This window comes from Epargyreus clarus, unplaced genomic scaffold (genome assembly GCF_041222505.1).
Source record: "Epargyreus clarus isolate Ecla_fem2 unplaced genomic scaffold, WU_Ecla_fem_2.2 ptg000013l, whole genome shotgun sequence".
NCBI classification, from domain to species: Eukaryota; Metazoa; Arthropoda; class Insecta; order Lepidoptera; family Hesperiidae; genus Epargyreus; species Epargyreus clarus.
In genome coordinates, this window is record NW_027332221.1 from 4,223,854 (window position 1) to 4,238,389 (window position 14,536).

General features: G+C 48.8%; 1 protein-coding gene across 1 annotated transcript; it reads right to left on the minus strand.

Moving 5' to 3' along the window:
* Positions 1-1,451: 1,451 nt before the first annotated feature.
* LOC140746732 (uncharacterized) lies at positions 1,452-9,283 on the minus strand. The gene is made up of 5 exons (XM_073078830.1): positions 8,502-9,283; positions 6,503-8,292; positions 5,365-6,049; positions 4,582-4,931; positions 1,452-1,768 (listed from the first exon to the last, which is right to left on the minus strand). Exons 1-5 carry the CDS (start codon positions 9,281-9,283, stop codon positions 1,452-1,454), a joined length of 3,924 nt encoding a protein of 1,307 aa, XP_072934931.1.
* Positions 9,284-14,536: the final 5,253 nt, after the last annotated feature.

Sequence of the window (14,536 nt, forward strand, 5' to 3'; positions counted from 1 at the left end):
GCCAGGCCGCCGCGGCCCCTCCACGCCTCGATAACTACCCCTGGCATATAAAGCAGCTCACTTACCCTATAAAGGCGCGCGAGCTGCTCCTGGTCCATGTGGTCGAGTTGCACATGGAATGTACAACAAGGACTTCCTCTTCTGGGCGGGATGTAGGTTGCGAAGCGTACAGGAAACCCAAGGCTCCTGAGCGCCCCGCACACCCTCTTGGGATTGGTATCCCCCGGGAGACCCCGCACGGCTACCTTGGTAGGGCGGTTCTCCCGTGGGGTATAACAATACCACGAAAGGTCCGGCTCTGTGTCGGACAGGGTGGTCAGGAAGCCTTGGATCACCCTGTACTCTTCTGGAGTTTAGGGGAAGAAGCGGATCCCCCTTCCGTAAGGTCGCGCGCTTGGCGCACGGCCCAGTCGAGTATGCAGCACCTCAAAGTGCTGCGTCCAATTGGGCATACGCTCCACAACAATGGGAGGGTAGCCCTTGGGTCTGTCGCCGTCACGAGGACCCTGGGAGGGCCCACCGACGACGGGTGAGCGCGGCGCTTGTGCAGCTGCCGATGTCGTAGGTGTAGGTGATGGTGGGGCGCTCTGCGGCGCCTGTGTCACCACTGCCTCAGCATACGAGAGGCCCTGCCTTACGCCATGAGGCGAGGCTGGGCCGCCACTAACCCTGTCCCTACCTACTGCAACCTGTATAATATCGTCGCGGGTGGGAGAGGGTGGGGGCTGTGCGGGAATGGTAGGGTTCGCGGTCGCCTCCGCCCGGCCGGACGGTGACGACATCGATGCTATGTTTGCATACGACGTGCTGTCGAGGCCGGCCTCGACGGAGGTTGCCCTCGGGGGCGGAGGGGATGGGGAGGGGGATCGCGGGGGAGATCGATGCGCGATTACCTTACGCAATACAGCAGCAGCAACCTCTACCTCAGCGTCCGGTTCCTCCCTGCTTTCCTCATATTCTGAGCTTTCTGTGCTACTGGCTTCCCGTGTCTGGATCTTGGCTGGTCTCTCCACTTGTGGGTCTGAGGGCGAGACCCTTCGTGGGATTTTACTCGCCCTCCTAGGTGTCAATATGGCCTCAGACACGGGCTGGCTCGGGAGCGGGAGCGGATCCAGGCTCGGCATACTATGTCCGGGGCCTTCCTCCTCCTCGGGAGTCTGTTCCTGCGGGTCCTGGGGCTCGGGTCCGGGTGGGTGTTCTCCGGGCGGTTGGGCGACTCGGCGGGTCGGGCCACCACTCCGAGCACCCCTTCGGCCTCTGCTCACCATGAACATGGTGTGCAGTGGACCCTCCGCGGGGGGTGGTAGGACGTTCCGGGGCGCGAACAGGTCGCGCACCATCACTCTCCTACCCTCATCCCCTTCTGCTACAGGGCGGGTCGCGTCGGACAGCCGACGCGCCTCCTCCTCCTGCTTCTTCTGTCGCCGCGCGGCCATCCCACACCGGGTTGATCACGCTTGTGTGAAGCCGGGCGAGGGTGCCAGCGACGGACGACGGAACTTGGTTGCGCGCGGACTGTCCAACACAACGCCCTTTTCGCAGAAAAGGGATAGGTGAGTGGATGCACACGATGGTGCTATCCTGCTCGCTCCCCGAAATGAAGCTATGCGGAGGGTAGGCCGAAAAAGTGGGAAAGAGATGCTCAGAGTGGTACCTTTCAGTCGCTCAGCGGTGGTTCCGGCGGTTGCTTGCGCCTCCCGCGGGATCCTCACGCTGGTCTGGCTGGTCCTCTTTGCACTGCAATCCTGCACTGTGATCCGATTAAACACTGCAATCCAGAGAGTAATCCTGAGACACTGCAATCCAGTTTGCGGGTTTGTGGCACTGTGACTTTGTCGGCGGGTACTACGAAATTGCGGGGGCGTTCAAGATACCGCGAGGGACACGAAGTCTGTTCTACCCTCTAGAGAAGGTGGACGTTCTAGGAAACCGGCAACGATGACTAAAACTATCCTTCCTTTCAGCCCATAAAAATTAAGTGAAGTGAAGCCGGAAATGCCACTGGGGTCACCAGTAATAACACATTTCGAAAAAAAGAAAAAAAAAAGTTGTTGGGTTTTAGCTTTTTCCTTATTCTGCTCTGAAACGAAGGGACGAGTTCAGTGGACACCAACAGTGAACTTTTGTGTTTCTCCAAATAGGATTCATAGTGAATACTGTGCTACAAAGTTATAGCACACTTATAGCGTTGCTATAGTACGGTTGTCAAAAAGTGTTATTCATAAACGCATTTTAGGCCACTAAACCGTTCTATAAGCCTTCTACAACTTATAGACGCCAGAAGCCTACTATAACAGTGCTATACGACAAAGATGGCCGACTCTCAACAGCTGATTAGTGATCTAATTTGACAATACATTTTGAATAAATTTCAAACAAAGGTCAATGTCTGTTTTGTATACAAACAAACTTGAAATAATTTATTTTAATATTCAATACATTACATTATTATATCACTATTTTAAATTACAATGTAAATTTTACAAAGCTTAGATATTTTTAAAAGTCTTAAAAACCGCCCACTTCGAAGAACATGGCACCAAAGAGTGATCCGTTTTCTTTAAACGACGAAAATTTCGGAAGCGTTATCGCATTAATAAATCGACCGTAAATTTTGTAATTGATCTCGTACGTGATGATCTTAAATTAGATCGAAGAGATCCTGGTACATCTTCTGAAATACAGGTTTAACTGCCATAAGATATTGCGAATGTTTGGAAAACGAAACTTGAATTTTACTTTATTTATATCAATATTATATAAAATATTAATATCCAATAAATTTTCACTCTTTTGTCTTAACAACTTTTGCTTCACATCCAATTTTCACAAATAAAATATTTTTAAATTCGCGGTATTTACAATTACAATGACACTGACATTTTATTTGGTTTTATTGACAACGTGTTGTCAAGATTGTCAAGACAGAATATTTTTTTAGTACGAAATAATGTCAAGTAATGATGTTTATCTATGGAAATTCGTCAATTTGTTCGCCGAACTTCAATATAATGGTAACATTTTCATTTATTTCATTTATTTATTACACTTTAGCGACACATTAGTTATAGAAGGTTTATGGAACGTTTATGAATAAACAATTTTATGGAACGTTTTATAAGCTTATCGAACACTTAAACTAATGAGTGCTTAAAGCCTTCTATAATATATACAAATATTAACAGCACTATAGTTTGATTCGTCACAAACACACACTGCAGCATTTTTATTTTTTTTTTGTTTACGAGGGGGAAACCTTCAAAAGGTACCCAGTGTCGTGGGAGCGACGTAGGGTTATGTGGGATTCTTACCGCACTAAAACCCCCCCCGGTGGCCGTCCTCGGCGCTGCGTAGAGGGCTCCGGGATCTCCAAAGGAACGCAACCGGAGCCCTCTTAGCACGTTGCCCCGTCGGGCTCCGCCCAGGTGAGCTTGACGCTCGCCACACCGTCTGGTGCGTACGACGGTATGCGACCACACATACCGCCGTCCTTCCCGGGGCCGCTGGCTGGGCGGTTCGAGCTCCCACTATTGCCACCCGCAACCCCGGAAGCCCCCTTTTAGTCGCCTCTTACGACAGGCAGGGGATACCGTAGCCCTATTCTGGTCCCGAAACTACAGGGATACAGCGCCGGGGGCCTCTACGTACGCCCGCGGCGACTCCTTCTCCGAGCGGGTTCAGCGCGCTCCCTTGCTCGCTCGGAGTCTTCCTTCGCGGACATGACAACGTCGCAGAAGGTGATCATGCCGTTCCAGGCTTCGCTGCGCTGAACCATCGCCCCGACGATGGCCGACGGAGAGAGATCCGGTCCCACTTCTTCGACGAGGACCCGCCGCTGCGACTCCCACGCTGGGCAGTACTGCAGCGTGTGCTGTGCGGAATCCTCGTCGTGCCCGCAATGATGGCACTGGGCCGTCTCCTCTCTCTGTATCCTGTTCAGATACTCACCGAAACAGCCATGTCCGGTGAGTATCTGAGTAAGGCGGTAGGTCACTCTACCCCTGCTCTTCAGCCAGGCCCGAAAGTTTGGTAGGATAGCGTCAACCACCCTTTGGCGTATGTTCCTAGGCTCCTGAAGCCGTTCGCGCCAGCACCTCAGAGCGCGCCATCTGGCTCTCTTACGAAGCGCTCCGATCGTCTCTTCGTCGAAGGGTTCAGTCCTCTGACGGAGGTCGCGGATCTTATGGAAGACCCATGCGTCCATATCCGCCAGAATGTCTAGGGGCGGACACCGCCCCAAGACTGTTGCCACCTCGTACGATATGGTACGATAACCACGGGCGACTCTGATTGCGATCGTACGTTGCGCGGAATTTAGTTTCCGCGCACGGCGCCGGCTGGCAGACAATTTGTCCGACCATACCGGCGCACCGTAGAGCGCAATCGAGCGTATCACACCCGCGTAGAGGCGGCGGACTTCTTCCCTTGGTCCCCCGAGATTCGGCAGCAGTCCGTGCAAAGCACCCGCTACCTTATGGATTCGGGGGACGAGACGGTCGAAATGCTCGTCGAAGCACCAGCGGCCATCCAGTGTTAGGCCAAGGTACTTCATGTACCTGCCTATACGGATGTCCGTTTTACCGACGCGCACTGAGGTTTCAGCTGATTCGATTATCGGCCTGCGGCCGTGGAACCAAATCGCCTCGGTCTTCTGGGACGCTATCTGTAGGCCCAACCCGCGGATCTTCGCTATGACGCGTGCCACCCCGATCTCCGCTAGCCGAACCGCTCTCGTATAAGACAACCCTTCTGTAAGAACAAGGGTGTCATCGGCGTAGCAGATGATGCTCACTCCATCCGGGAGCACCGTTCTCAAGACCGCGTCATATGCGATATTCCACAGTAGTGGGCCCAGTACTGAACCTTGCGGCACCCCGCGCACGACGCTCCTCCCGCGAACGCTCCCATAGCGACCTGGGAAGCGGATACGCCTGTCCGACAAGTAGGTTTGGTGTATAAATTGCGGGCGTGTTAATCTTCGGGTTACGCAAATAAAAGTCGCTTTTAAATCTTAACGTTTACTCGAACGGAGTTATGTGCGAAGAGTGTAAAAAAACATGGACGCCTCTGTGTTGCCATAGACAGTGGCAAAGAAATGCGAGACTTACCATAGATACAGAAATACAAATGAATATTACAAATTAACTAGATAATATAATTAATGACACAATAATATTCTAAATTAAGTAATCAGTTGTATAATAAACATTTATAAATATCTGTAAAGTAGTACAATAAAGTTAACAGTAGAGTGACGGTCTAAACGAACCGCCACAACCACCCCCCCCACGGAGAAGGATAACCCCATAAAACTAAAATAAAATAAAATCTTCCGGGTCTTTAAATTTGACCTGACGACCAGACCGAGTGGTGTATGGTTGTCTTGCTGGGTTATCCGTAAAATCACCCGGATCCGCGATTGGGCGAGTGGTGTCTGTAACGTCGATAATTATAAACGCTGGTTTTACTCGATCGACGCTTACTACGATCTTTTTACCCTTAATATCTAAAGTTAAGGTCTTACCGTCGCTGGACCTATCTAGGATAGCGTACGGGCCTAGGTAGGGAGGTTGTAAAGAGCGCCTAACCGTATCGTCGCGCAGGAATACGTGCGTCGACGAAGATAAATTTTTGAAAACGAATGTTTTCGGTTTGGAATGATGAGAAGCTGGAGTAGGTCTAATACTCGACATCTTTTGTCTCATCTGCACGACCAGATCAGCTGGATTAAGAGTATCCGGATTGGGACCTGGAGCGATTAGTTCGCCCGGCAGACGGAGGGTTTCACCGTAAACCAGTTCCGCCACTGTAGCCTTCAGGTCTTCCTTAAACGCTGTTCTCATCCCCAACAGCACAAAAGGAAGAGACCGCACCCATGAGTCGTTGTGACACATAAGCGCCGCTTTTAACTGGCGATGAACTCTCTCAATCATGCCATTAGCGCTCGGGTGGTAAGAAGTTGTTCTAATCCGTCTAGAGGCGAAAGTTTCCATGAGTCGGCCGAAAAGATCCGACTCGAACTGAGTGCCTTGATCGGTCGTTACAGTAGCTGGGACACCGAAGCGAGAAATCCATTCCCGAGTGAAAGTGTCAGCCACCTCTTCCGCGGTGATGGTACGCATGGGCCATACCTCGGGCCACCTGGAGACTCGGTCGATGGCTGTTAAGCAGTAACGAAATTCGTTGCAGACAGGCAGAGGTCCAACGATGTCTATATGGACGTGCATGAATCTACCAGATGGTTGGTTGAATTGACCAAGTGGGGAGGTAACGTGTCTGGTCACTTTCGACCGCTGACAGGCTAAACAAGATTGGGCCCAAAGACGGCAGTTCTTTCTGACTGAGGGCCAAACGAAACGGTCGGTAATAAGGCGAATGGTTGCTCGTACGCCAGGGTGACTTAAGTTGTGCAACTTATCAAACACCGCACGTCAAAATGGAGGGGTCAAATATGGACGAGATTTTCCAGTTGACACATCACAGGTGACTTGGACGTTCGTACCTGGGATAACGACTTTCGTCATCTGGAGGCTTGAGGTCCGTAAGTCGGCGAGCTCCTGATCAGTGTCCTGTGAAGCAGCGAGGGCTTCGTACTCTTGGTCCAAGGAAATGGCCTCGATACGCGACATAGCATCGGCGACGACGTTATCGTCTCCTTTAATGTACCGGATGTCCGTGGTAAATTGACCAATAAACGACAGCTGGTTTAGTTGTGCTGGCGGAAGTTTCTCTCGGCGTTGAACGAAAGCGTATAGTAGCGGCTTGTGGTCCGTATAAATTGTTGCATGTTGCACTTCGAGAATGTGGCGAAAATGCTGTACACTTTCGTATACTGCCAATAATTCCCGGTAGTACGCCGGCCACTGTGATTGCTGCGCAGTCAATTTCTTGCTAAAGAAGGCCAGAGGACGCCATTCGGCGTCTATCTTTTGTTGAAGACCAGCACCTATATGGACGCTAGACGCGTCAGTAAAGAGGCCAAGTGGTGCATCATTGGCCGGGTGCTGGAGTAAGGTAGCTTTTGACAAGCTCGCTTTACAGTCCTCAAAATGCGCCAAAAGTTCAGGTGTCCATGGAAATGGTGTAGCACCTTTACTTTTTGTGGCGGCTAAAGCATCGATTAAGGGAGCCTGGGACTGCGCAGCATGCGGTACGAAACGGCGGTAGTAGTTCAACATGCCGAGGAAACGACGCATACCTTGCACTGTCTTAGGTGGTGTAAAGTCTAATATACCTTGGATGCGATCTTGCGGGGGACGAGTCCCGTCAGCACTGATACCATATCCAAGAAAAACTACTTCCTTGGCACCAAGAGCACATTTTGAAGGATTGACTACAACACCATAATCCTGGAGACGCTTGAAAAGGATTCGTAAATGCTCCTTGTGTAGTTCCTCATTGGGTGAGTAAACTAAAATGTCATCAACATAAGGAAAGACAAAATCGAGACCCCGTGTGACCTCATCTATAAACCGTTGAAAGGTTTGACCAGCATTCCGTAAACCATAGGTCATAAAAGGAAATTCGAAGAGGCCAAATGGGGTAACGATTGCGGTCTTTGGGATGTCATCCTTACTAACCGGTATTTGATGGTAAGCCTTGATTAAATCAATAGTGCTAAAAATTTTTGAACCAAACAGATTATGAGTGACATCATTGATATGTCTGACTGGATATCGGTCCGGGATAGTTCTAGCGTTCAGGGCGCGATAATCGCCACATGGACGCCAGGACTGGTCTTTCTTGGGAGCCATATGTAAGGGCGATGACCAAGCGCTCTTAGATGGTCGCGCTACCCCATCTCTCACCATGTCCTCAAACTCCTTCTTGGCAGCAACCAACTTCTGTGGGGCCAAACGCCGAGGACGGCATGAAATGGGAGGGCCATCAGAGGTCTTAATGTGATGGACCGTGTTATGCTTGAAAGAGCGAGGCAGGCCTGGAGGGCGTGTGATGTCCGGAAACTCTGCAAGCACTTGTGCGAAATCAGAGTCCGGAAGACTGAGAGCCTTAACACTGAGCTGCTTAGTGGCAGCAGTAGAGGCAACACACGACAATCCAGTTTTACCATCTACTAGCTTTTTAGTGCGGCAGTCTGGCAGTAAATGATAGTGGGACAGGAAATCTGACCCAATAATGGCAGTCTGAACATCAGCCAAAACAAATTGCCAGACTAATTGACGCCGTAATCCGAAATCTAATTTGAGATTTATCTGACCATAAGTTTTTATGTTGCTACCATTGGCTGCACTGAGTTCCCAGTCAGTAGGACTCCTCTGTCCTGGAAACCAGCTGTAGGGGTAGCAACATAGGTCAGATCCAGTATCTATTAAGAATGGACGGTTACTAATTTTGTCTTTAACAAATAAACGGTGGCCGCAAAAACCTACAGAGCAACAACCAACTCCCGGCCTTATTGGTTGTTGCCCTTGGAGTTTCCCGAACTCCAATTGCATGGTGCAATGCATTTGCTAGCATTGCTACCAAATTTTTTATGGTACCAGCATATCTTTGAGTTGTTCCCCGTTGGAGTCTTGTCCCGTCTACTACGGAGTGAATTTCGATTGCGGCTGAGGGAACGTGTCCTGCCATTGCGCTGTGGTGTGGTGAGAGCAGCTACCTCTTTTCTCAGGTCCTCCAAGCCCTCTACCAAGGAATTTAAAACAGAGGATGATGAACTACTCTCAACACTTAAGACCTTGGGGGGACCTGAAGGTAGCTCCATGATCCTATCAGCTAGCTCTGACACTTTGTCTATGCTGAGGTCAGCTTGGGCCGCAAGAATAGCCTGCACATAAGTTGGAAGCCTACGAAGCCAAAGCTGCCTCAACACATTGTCGTCCCTCAGCGTTGTGCCAGCTAGGGAGCGAAGATGCCTCAAAAAGGTTGATGGCTTGCGATCCCCTAGCTCCTCATCACTAAGAAGGCGATTAACTCGTTCTTCTTCTGAAATGGACAGGCGACGGATTAACTCCCTTTTCAACAACTCGTACTTGTTTTCTGCTGGAGGGTTCATGATAATGTCCTCTATCTCATTGATTACCCGCTGATCAATTGTGGCAATAATGTGGCTGTATTTTGTTATGTCAGCGGTTATGTCAGCCAAGTGGAACTGCGCATCAGCTTGTGCAAACCACATTGCAGGCCGTTCGACCCAAAAGGGTGGCAGTTTAGCGGAAACCTTACAAACGGCTTTGTCCTTTTCCTGATCTTGAAGTCTTTTTTCAAGCTCAGCGTTTTTGAGTAACAGTGTCTTAATTTTGTCCTTATATTCTTCAGCCATGACTATATTAAAGAAATAAAATTGATAAAAATGAAACCTAAACCAAATTAGTAATACAAGAAAATGGTATATCCTTCACCGTGTGGTTATGGTAATGTAAAATGGTAAAAAAAAACATTCACAACAAAAAACAAATATAGACACAGACAAAATTTAAATAAAAATAAAAATCACAATAAGGACAAAACAAAGTTACTAAAATGGACACAAAAACAACCGAGGAACCAAATGTAAAAATGGTTAATAAAAGATTAACATTTAGAAATACGTGACTTAGACAAACAACAAAATAAAAAGTTATTTAAAGCTCGTTAATCAGTGAGTAAAATTAATCAAATAAAATTAATATTAAGTCCAAAAGGGTACACGATGCAAAACTAAAAATAAAGTTTATTTTCTACTTGCGTGCACTGGAACGTCAATGTTGTCAAACTCACTGTCACTGTCACAATTGTCATAAATGTCACTTAGCACTATGTCCGAATCTCGCGAAGAAGAAACAAGATGGCGCGTGTGGCGTAGTATTATTATTACCGTTACCGATTATAACACCAGAGGACGCACCGTATGCTTTGAAGAATATGAACAATGCAATACAATACAAATACAATACAAAAATGCTTTATTGTACACCAAATAATACATGAAAAATATACACAAACATAATGAACGGTACAACAGGCGGTCTTATCACTTAAAAGCGATCTCTTCCAGACAACCTTAGAGTTGTTGGAAGAAAACAATATATATGCAAGAAATACAGGTAGGGGTGTACAAATGTAATGCATACCGACTCGAAAATTATCTTTGAACATATCAGCAGCTAGTGTAGAAGGTGAAGAAAGTAAGGGATAGAAATAGTGGTAATACGGAGAATAGGAAAGAACGATAAAGTTAATACATACAAATAATAATAATAAATATTATATATGCAGCAGGTTAACGTGTCAAGTAGAATTCCTTCACTTGTCTTTTAAAAGAATCTAGTGACTGTGCCCGACGGATAACAAGTGGTAAGGAATTCCATAGGCGCACAGCCACTGCAGTGAAGGATCTACCGAAGAAGGATGAAGAACAAGGATTTGAAAGTGATAGATTTTCATTGGAACGAAGGAAGCGTGTGTTGTGAGAGAGATGCAGGTAATGAAATCGATCCTTTAGGTAATTGGGATTGTTTGAATTAAACAAGACGCAGTACAAAGCAGAAAGAATATGAGTATTCCGACGAAGACGGATTGGGAGCCACTTGAGTTTCTTTCGATACTCTGAAATGTGATCATACTTGCGAATTCCAAATATGAATCTGATAAACAAATTTTGAATACGCTCAAGCTTATTAAGTTGCTCCTCGGTTAGATCTAGATAGCAAACATCTGCATAGTCAAGGATAGGATGCAATAATGACATAGACAGGGACATTTTGGTCGAAATTGGTAAAAAGTTGCGGAGCCTCCGGAGTGATCCCAAAGACAAAAATGCTTTCCTACTGACCTCGTTGATCTGAGGAGTCCAAGAGAGACAGCTATCCAAATAAATGCCCAAATTTTTTACCGTGTCCTTTAGAGGAACTTGGACACCATCGAACAAGATTGGAGGTATTAAGGTAGCAAGATCAATCTTTTGCAGTAATCTTGAGCTACCGATGACAATGGCTTGGTTTTTTTGAGCATTTACTTTCAGTCCATGTAGTTGGCACCAGTTTGAGATAGAAGTCAGATCCGCATTTATAACACCGATGGCATTTGGTAAGTCCTGAGGTGGGCATTTGTAGTAAATCTGTAGATCATCGGCATAAAGGTGGTAGAGTGAAGATAAGTGAAGGGTTATCGAATTGATATAAATAGAAAAGAGAAGAGGAGACAACACGCCACCTTGCGGTACGCCAGCAGCAACGTTCGACCATGCTGAGTGTTCGTCATTAATCATTGTACGCTGACGGCGCCCATACAAGTAACTCTGAAACCAGTCAATTGCAGTCGGAGATATGTTAAGAGATCGTAAAGTAGCAAGCAACACGTCGAAATTAACAGTGTTAAATGCATTGCTGAAGTCAAGCAACGTCAACACTGTCACCTCCTTATTATCCATTCCTAAGCGGATGTCGTCCGTGACTTTCAGTAAGGCAGTAGTCGTACTATGACCGGGGCGGAAACCAGATTGGTAGGGATTTAAAATATTATTAGCGGAGAGAAAGGAACTAAGCTGGTGATATATGAGACGCTCAAATACTTTAGATAGGAATGGGAGAATGGAAATAGGACGAAAATCGGAACAACAAACAGGACTATTATTTTTAGTTAAGGGAATAATTTGAGCATCTTTCCATGCTGACGGGAATGTCCGACATGAAATTGAAAAGTTAAGGATATGTGTAATGACAGGAGCTACAAGATCAAGGACGGGTATGATCATATTACGACTAATGCCATCACTGCCTACGGAATCTGAATGGATCGAGAGGATGCTTCTCTTAACATCACAACTGTCGAATAGACTAAATGAAAAAGCAGGATAGTCAGCAGCGGGACACATAGAAAGAGTATTTGTCGGCGACTAACTGATGTTATTTTATTAAGAATTATAATTAAGCTTGTTTTCTATGTCTGTCTGAATATGTTTTATATGTTAAATAAGAAAAATATTACGTAAGTTTTAAGTTTAAGGATAAGACACGGTAGATGGCGCTATCGGTCGCATTTGTAGCATTTTATTAAAGGTTTTAGGTATTTTTATGAAAATTGTATTATAGGTTAAGTTTTTGAGATTTAGACATGTTTTATGTTTCTAAAGTTTATGTTATCTCCTAGAATATGTTTCTAGCTTCATATTGATGTAAGGATAGTAAGAATCAATTATGATAATTTCGAGATAATTAGGATTATTGACATGTAAAATTACGTAAGATGTACATTTTTGGAATATTTTCACGAATAACTTTATAACTAATTTAGGTATGATAATGTAACTTATGTAGCTAGATAGGGCTAATTATGAGGATTCCAACGATGTATAATACATATGTGTAAATTTTGGGAATTAAATAAAGAAAGGGTGAAAACTAGGTCAGCCAAAGTGAAAATGACACGAAAATGGGCCTAAAAAAAGCGCGGCTCTCTTTACGGTATTGCTCTGGGGTAGCTCAGAAAACCAGTTTTCCGGCTTAAGCATTGGTTGCACTGCTATGCGTTCGGCACCGACTCCTGTAAGTCTCTGGGCATCTATGAGTCAGTGTAACCATACGTCGGCGACGACTTGGGTGTACCGGAACCGTAGCCGGGAGGAATCCGAGGAGGAGGACCCCCGCCGCAACACCACCCCTTTGATGAGCAAAGGGCCCCGGTGTTGCGGCCATCGAGTGGAAGCAAGGCCCCGCGTCGAGGACGGACGCGACTAATAAGGATGCGCTCTTCCAAGCCGAAACCACCGCCGTCGGGCACCGCCAGGAAGCCCACGGCAGAAGAGGAAGCCCGCGAAGAAAGGGACGGCGGCGAGTACTCAAAATCGGAGGAAAATTTCCAAAATCCCAAACTACCCTCATCTCGCGGCAGAACCGCGAGCGAGCGAGAGGGCCTGCCAGAAGGAGACGGCGGCACTTTTTCGCAGGTACCCGCGCCCAGCTCCACATTGGGGGCAGAGCGAGAGGCACCGGCTGAGAGAGACCGCCGCGGAAGATCGAAAAGAAACCCGGCACCGGCCAGGACGGTGGTACTCCGGAACATCTTCACTCAGGAGTACCGACCGGTCCAGGGACCACTGGCCAAACAGCTAGAGCTCCCCGGAAAGGGACACAAACAGCCGGTGCCCCCCCCAAACCAACCGGATCAAACATCGTCATCGGATGCGGCTGAGCTTGGCCCCCGGCGGCCCCTCAAGACCACCAGGAGGGAATCCTCATCCCCACCCCCGGCAGCTAAGACTGCCAGGGTGGTGATAACCAAGGATGTCCACCAGCCTCCAAGGATGCCAGCCTCTCCCAGCACATCCGGGGACGAGGCCTATGAGGACTCCAGAGAGAGCGAAGCGGAAGCGGAAGCGGAAGTTGGCGCTGCTGTTGCTGCTGCTGTGTCTGCTGCTGTGTCTGACAGGGTAAGACCGCACACACCAACACCAACACCGGTAGGGCACATCACCCACACTAGTCCCCCGCGGTCCCCCTCTCCACCTTCGCCGATTAAGGCACATTCGTTGTCTTCGTCACCTTCGCCGACTCCGGCGCCTTCGCCGATACCGGCGCGACCATCTCCAACCGAAGCGGGCGGTCCGGCGGACACGCTGGACTCAACATCATATGCCGCACTGGCATCGGCTTCTTCGCCAGTGGGCCCGCCCGCGGCCGACATCCACACTCGGCCATCCGTTTCGGCCATTTCCATGGCCTCCAACGAGAGTGGACATTGGGACCGGCTCGGCGCCGTCGTTGCGCCCCAACCCAGCACGTCCTACGCTGCGGCTCTGAGGGCCCCGGCCTCACCAAAACCCAAGTCCCCACCACCGCCGCAAGGCAAGCCCACAAAGGGTCCAACTGCGCCAGCCGTCAAGGCATACCCTCCGCTAGTGGCGGAGCGGTTCCCTAACTGGGTGGAGCATTTTGCGAACCTCAGGGCAATTCTCGGCCATGCTCCAAGCGCGAAGCCGCTAGGGCAGGGGGTGCGATTCCTTCCAAAAACGCCTGAAGAGTACCGGGTCGTCCAGAGGTACCTAACCGACTTGTCGGAAACGGAACCGGGACTCTCCTGGTACTGTTACTCCCAAACGGACGAGCGTCCCACCAAGGTGGCGATCCGCGGCCTACCGGGAGGAACAGACCCAGAGAGAGTCACAGAAGCCTTAACCGGCCTGGACTTCCCGGCGCGATTCACGCGGCCCATAACACCAAGGCGGGACAAACCGGGCTGTATATATTACGTGCAGCTGGATCGCATGGGCGAAGAGCAGCTCGCGCGCCTGTATAGGGTAACCGAGCTGCTCAACATGCCGGGGATAGTCATCGAGGGATGGCGGGGTCGTTACGGCCCCCCGCAGTGCCACCGTTGCCAAGCGGTAGGCCATTCCTCGGTGCATTGTCACCGGCCGGCCAGGTGCATCCGCTGCGCGGGATATCATCTGGTCCGGGATTGTCCAAAACCGAAGGACGCGGTGCCGGTCTGCGCCAACTGCTCCGGGTCCCACGCTGCGAACGACAGACGTTGTTCGTACCTGAGGAAAATGGCCCGGGTCAGGGGGATGCAGTACCCACCGCCTAGACCCACAGCA

What these genes read in the sequence shown, in the direction of transcription:
- LOC140746732 (XM_073078830.1), bottom strand. Translation starts at nt 9,283, where the DNA reads ATGGCTGAAGAATATAAGGACAAAATTAAGACACTGTTACTCAAAAAC. An exon ending in AACAACTCAAAGATATGCTG is followed by an intron (nt 8,293 to 8,501) that starts GTACCATAAAAA and finishes CTACCCCTACAG; the next exon opens with CTGGTTTCCAGGACAGAGGA. An exon ending in AGACAACCATACACCACTCG is followed by an intron (nt 4,932 to 5,364) that starts GTCTGGTCGTCA and finishes CTTGTCGGACAG; the next exon opens with GCGTATCCGCTTCCCAGGTC.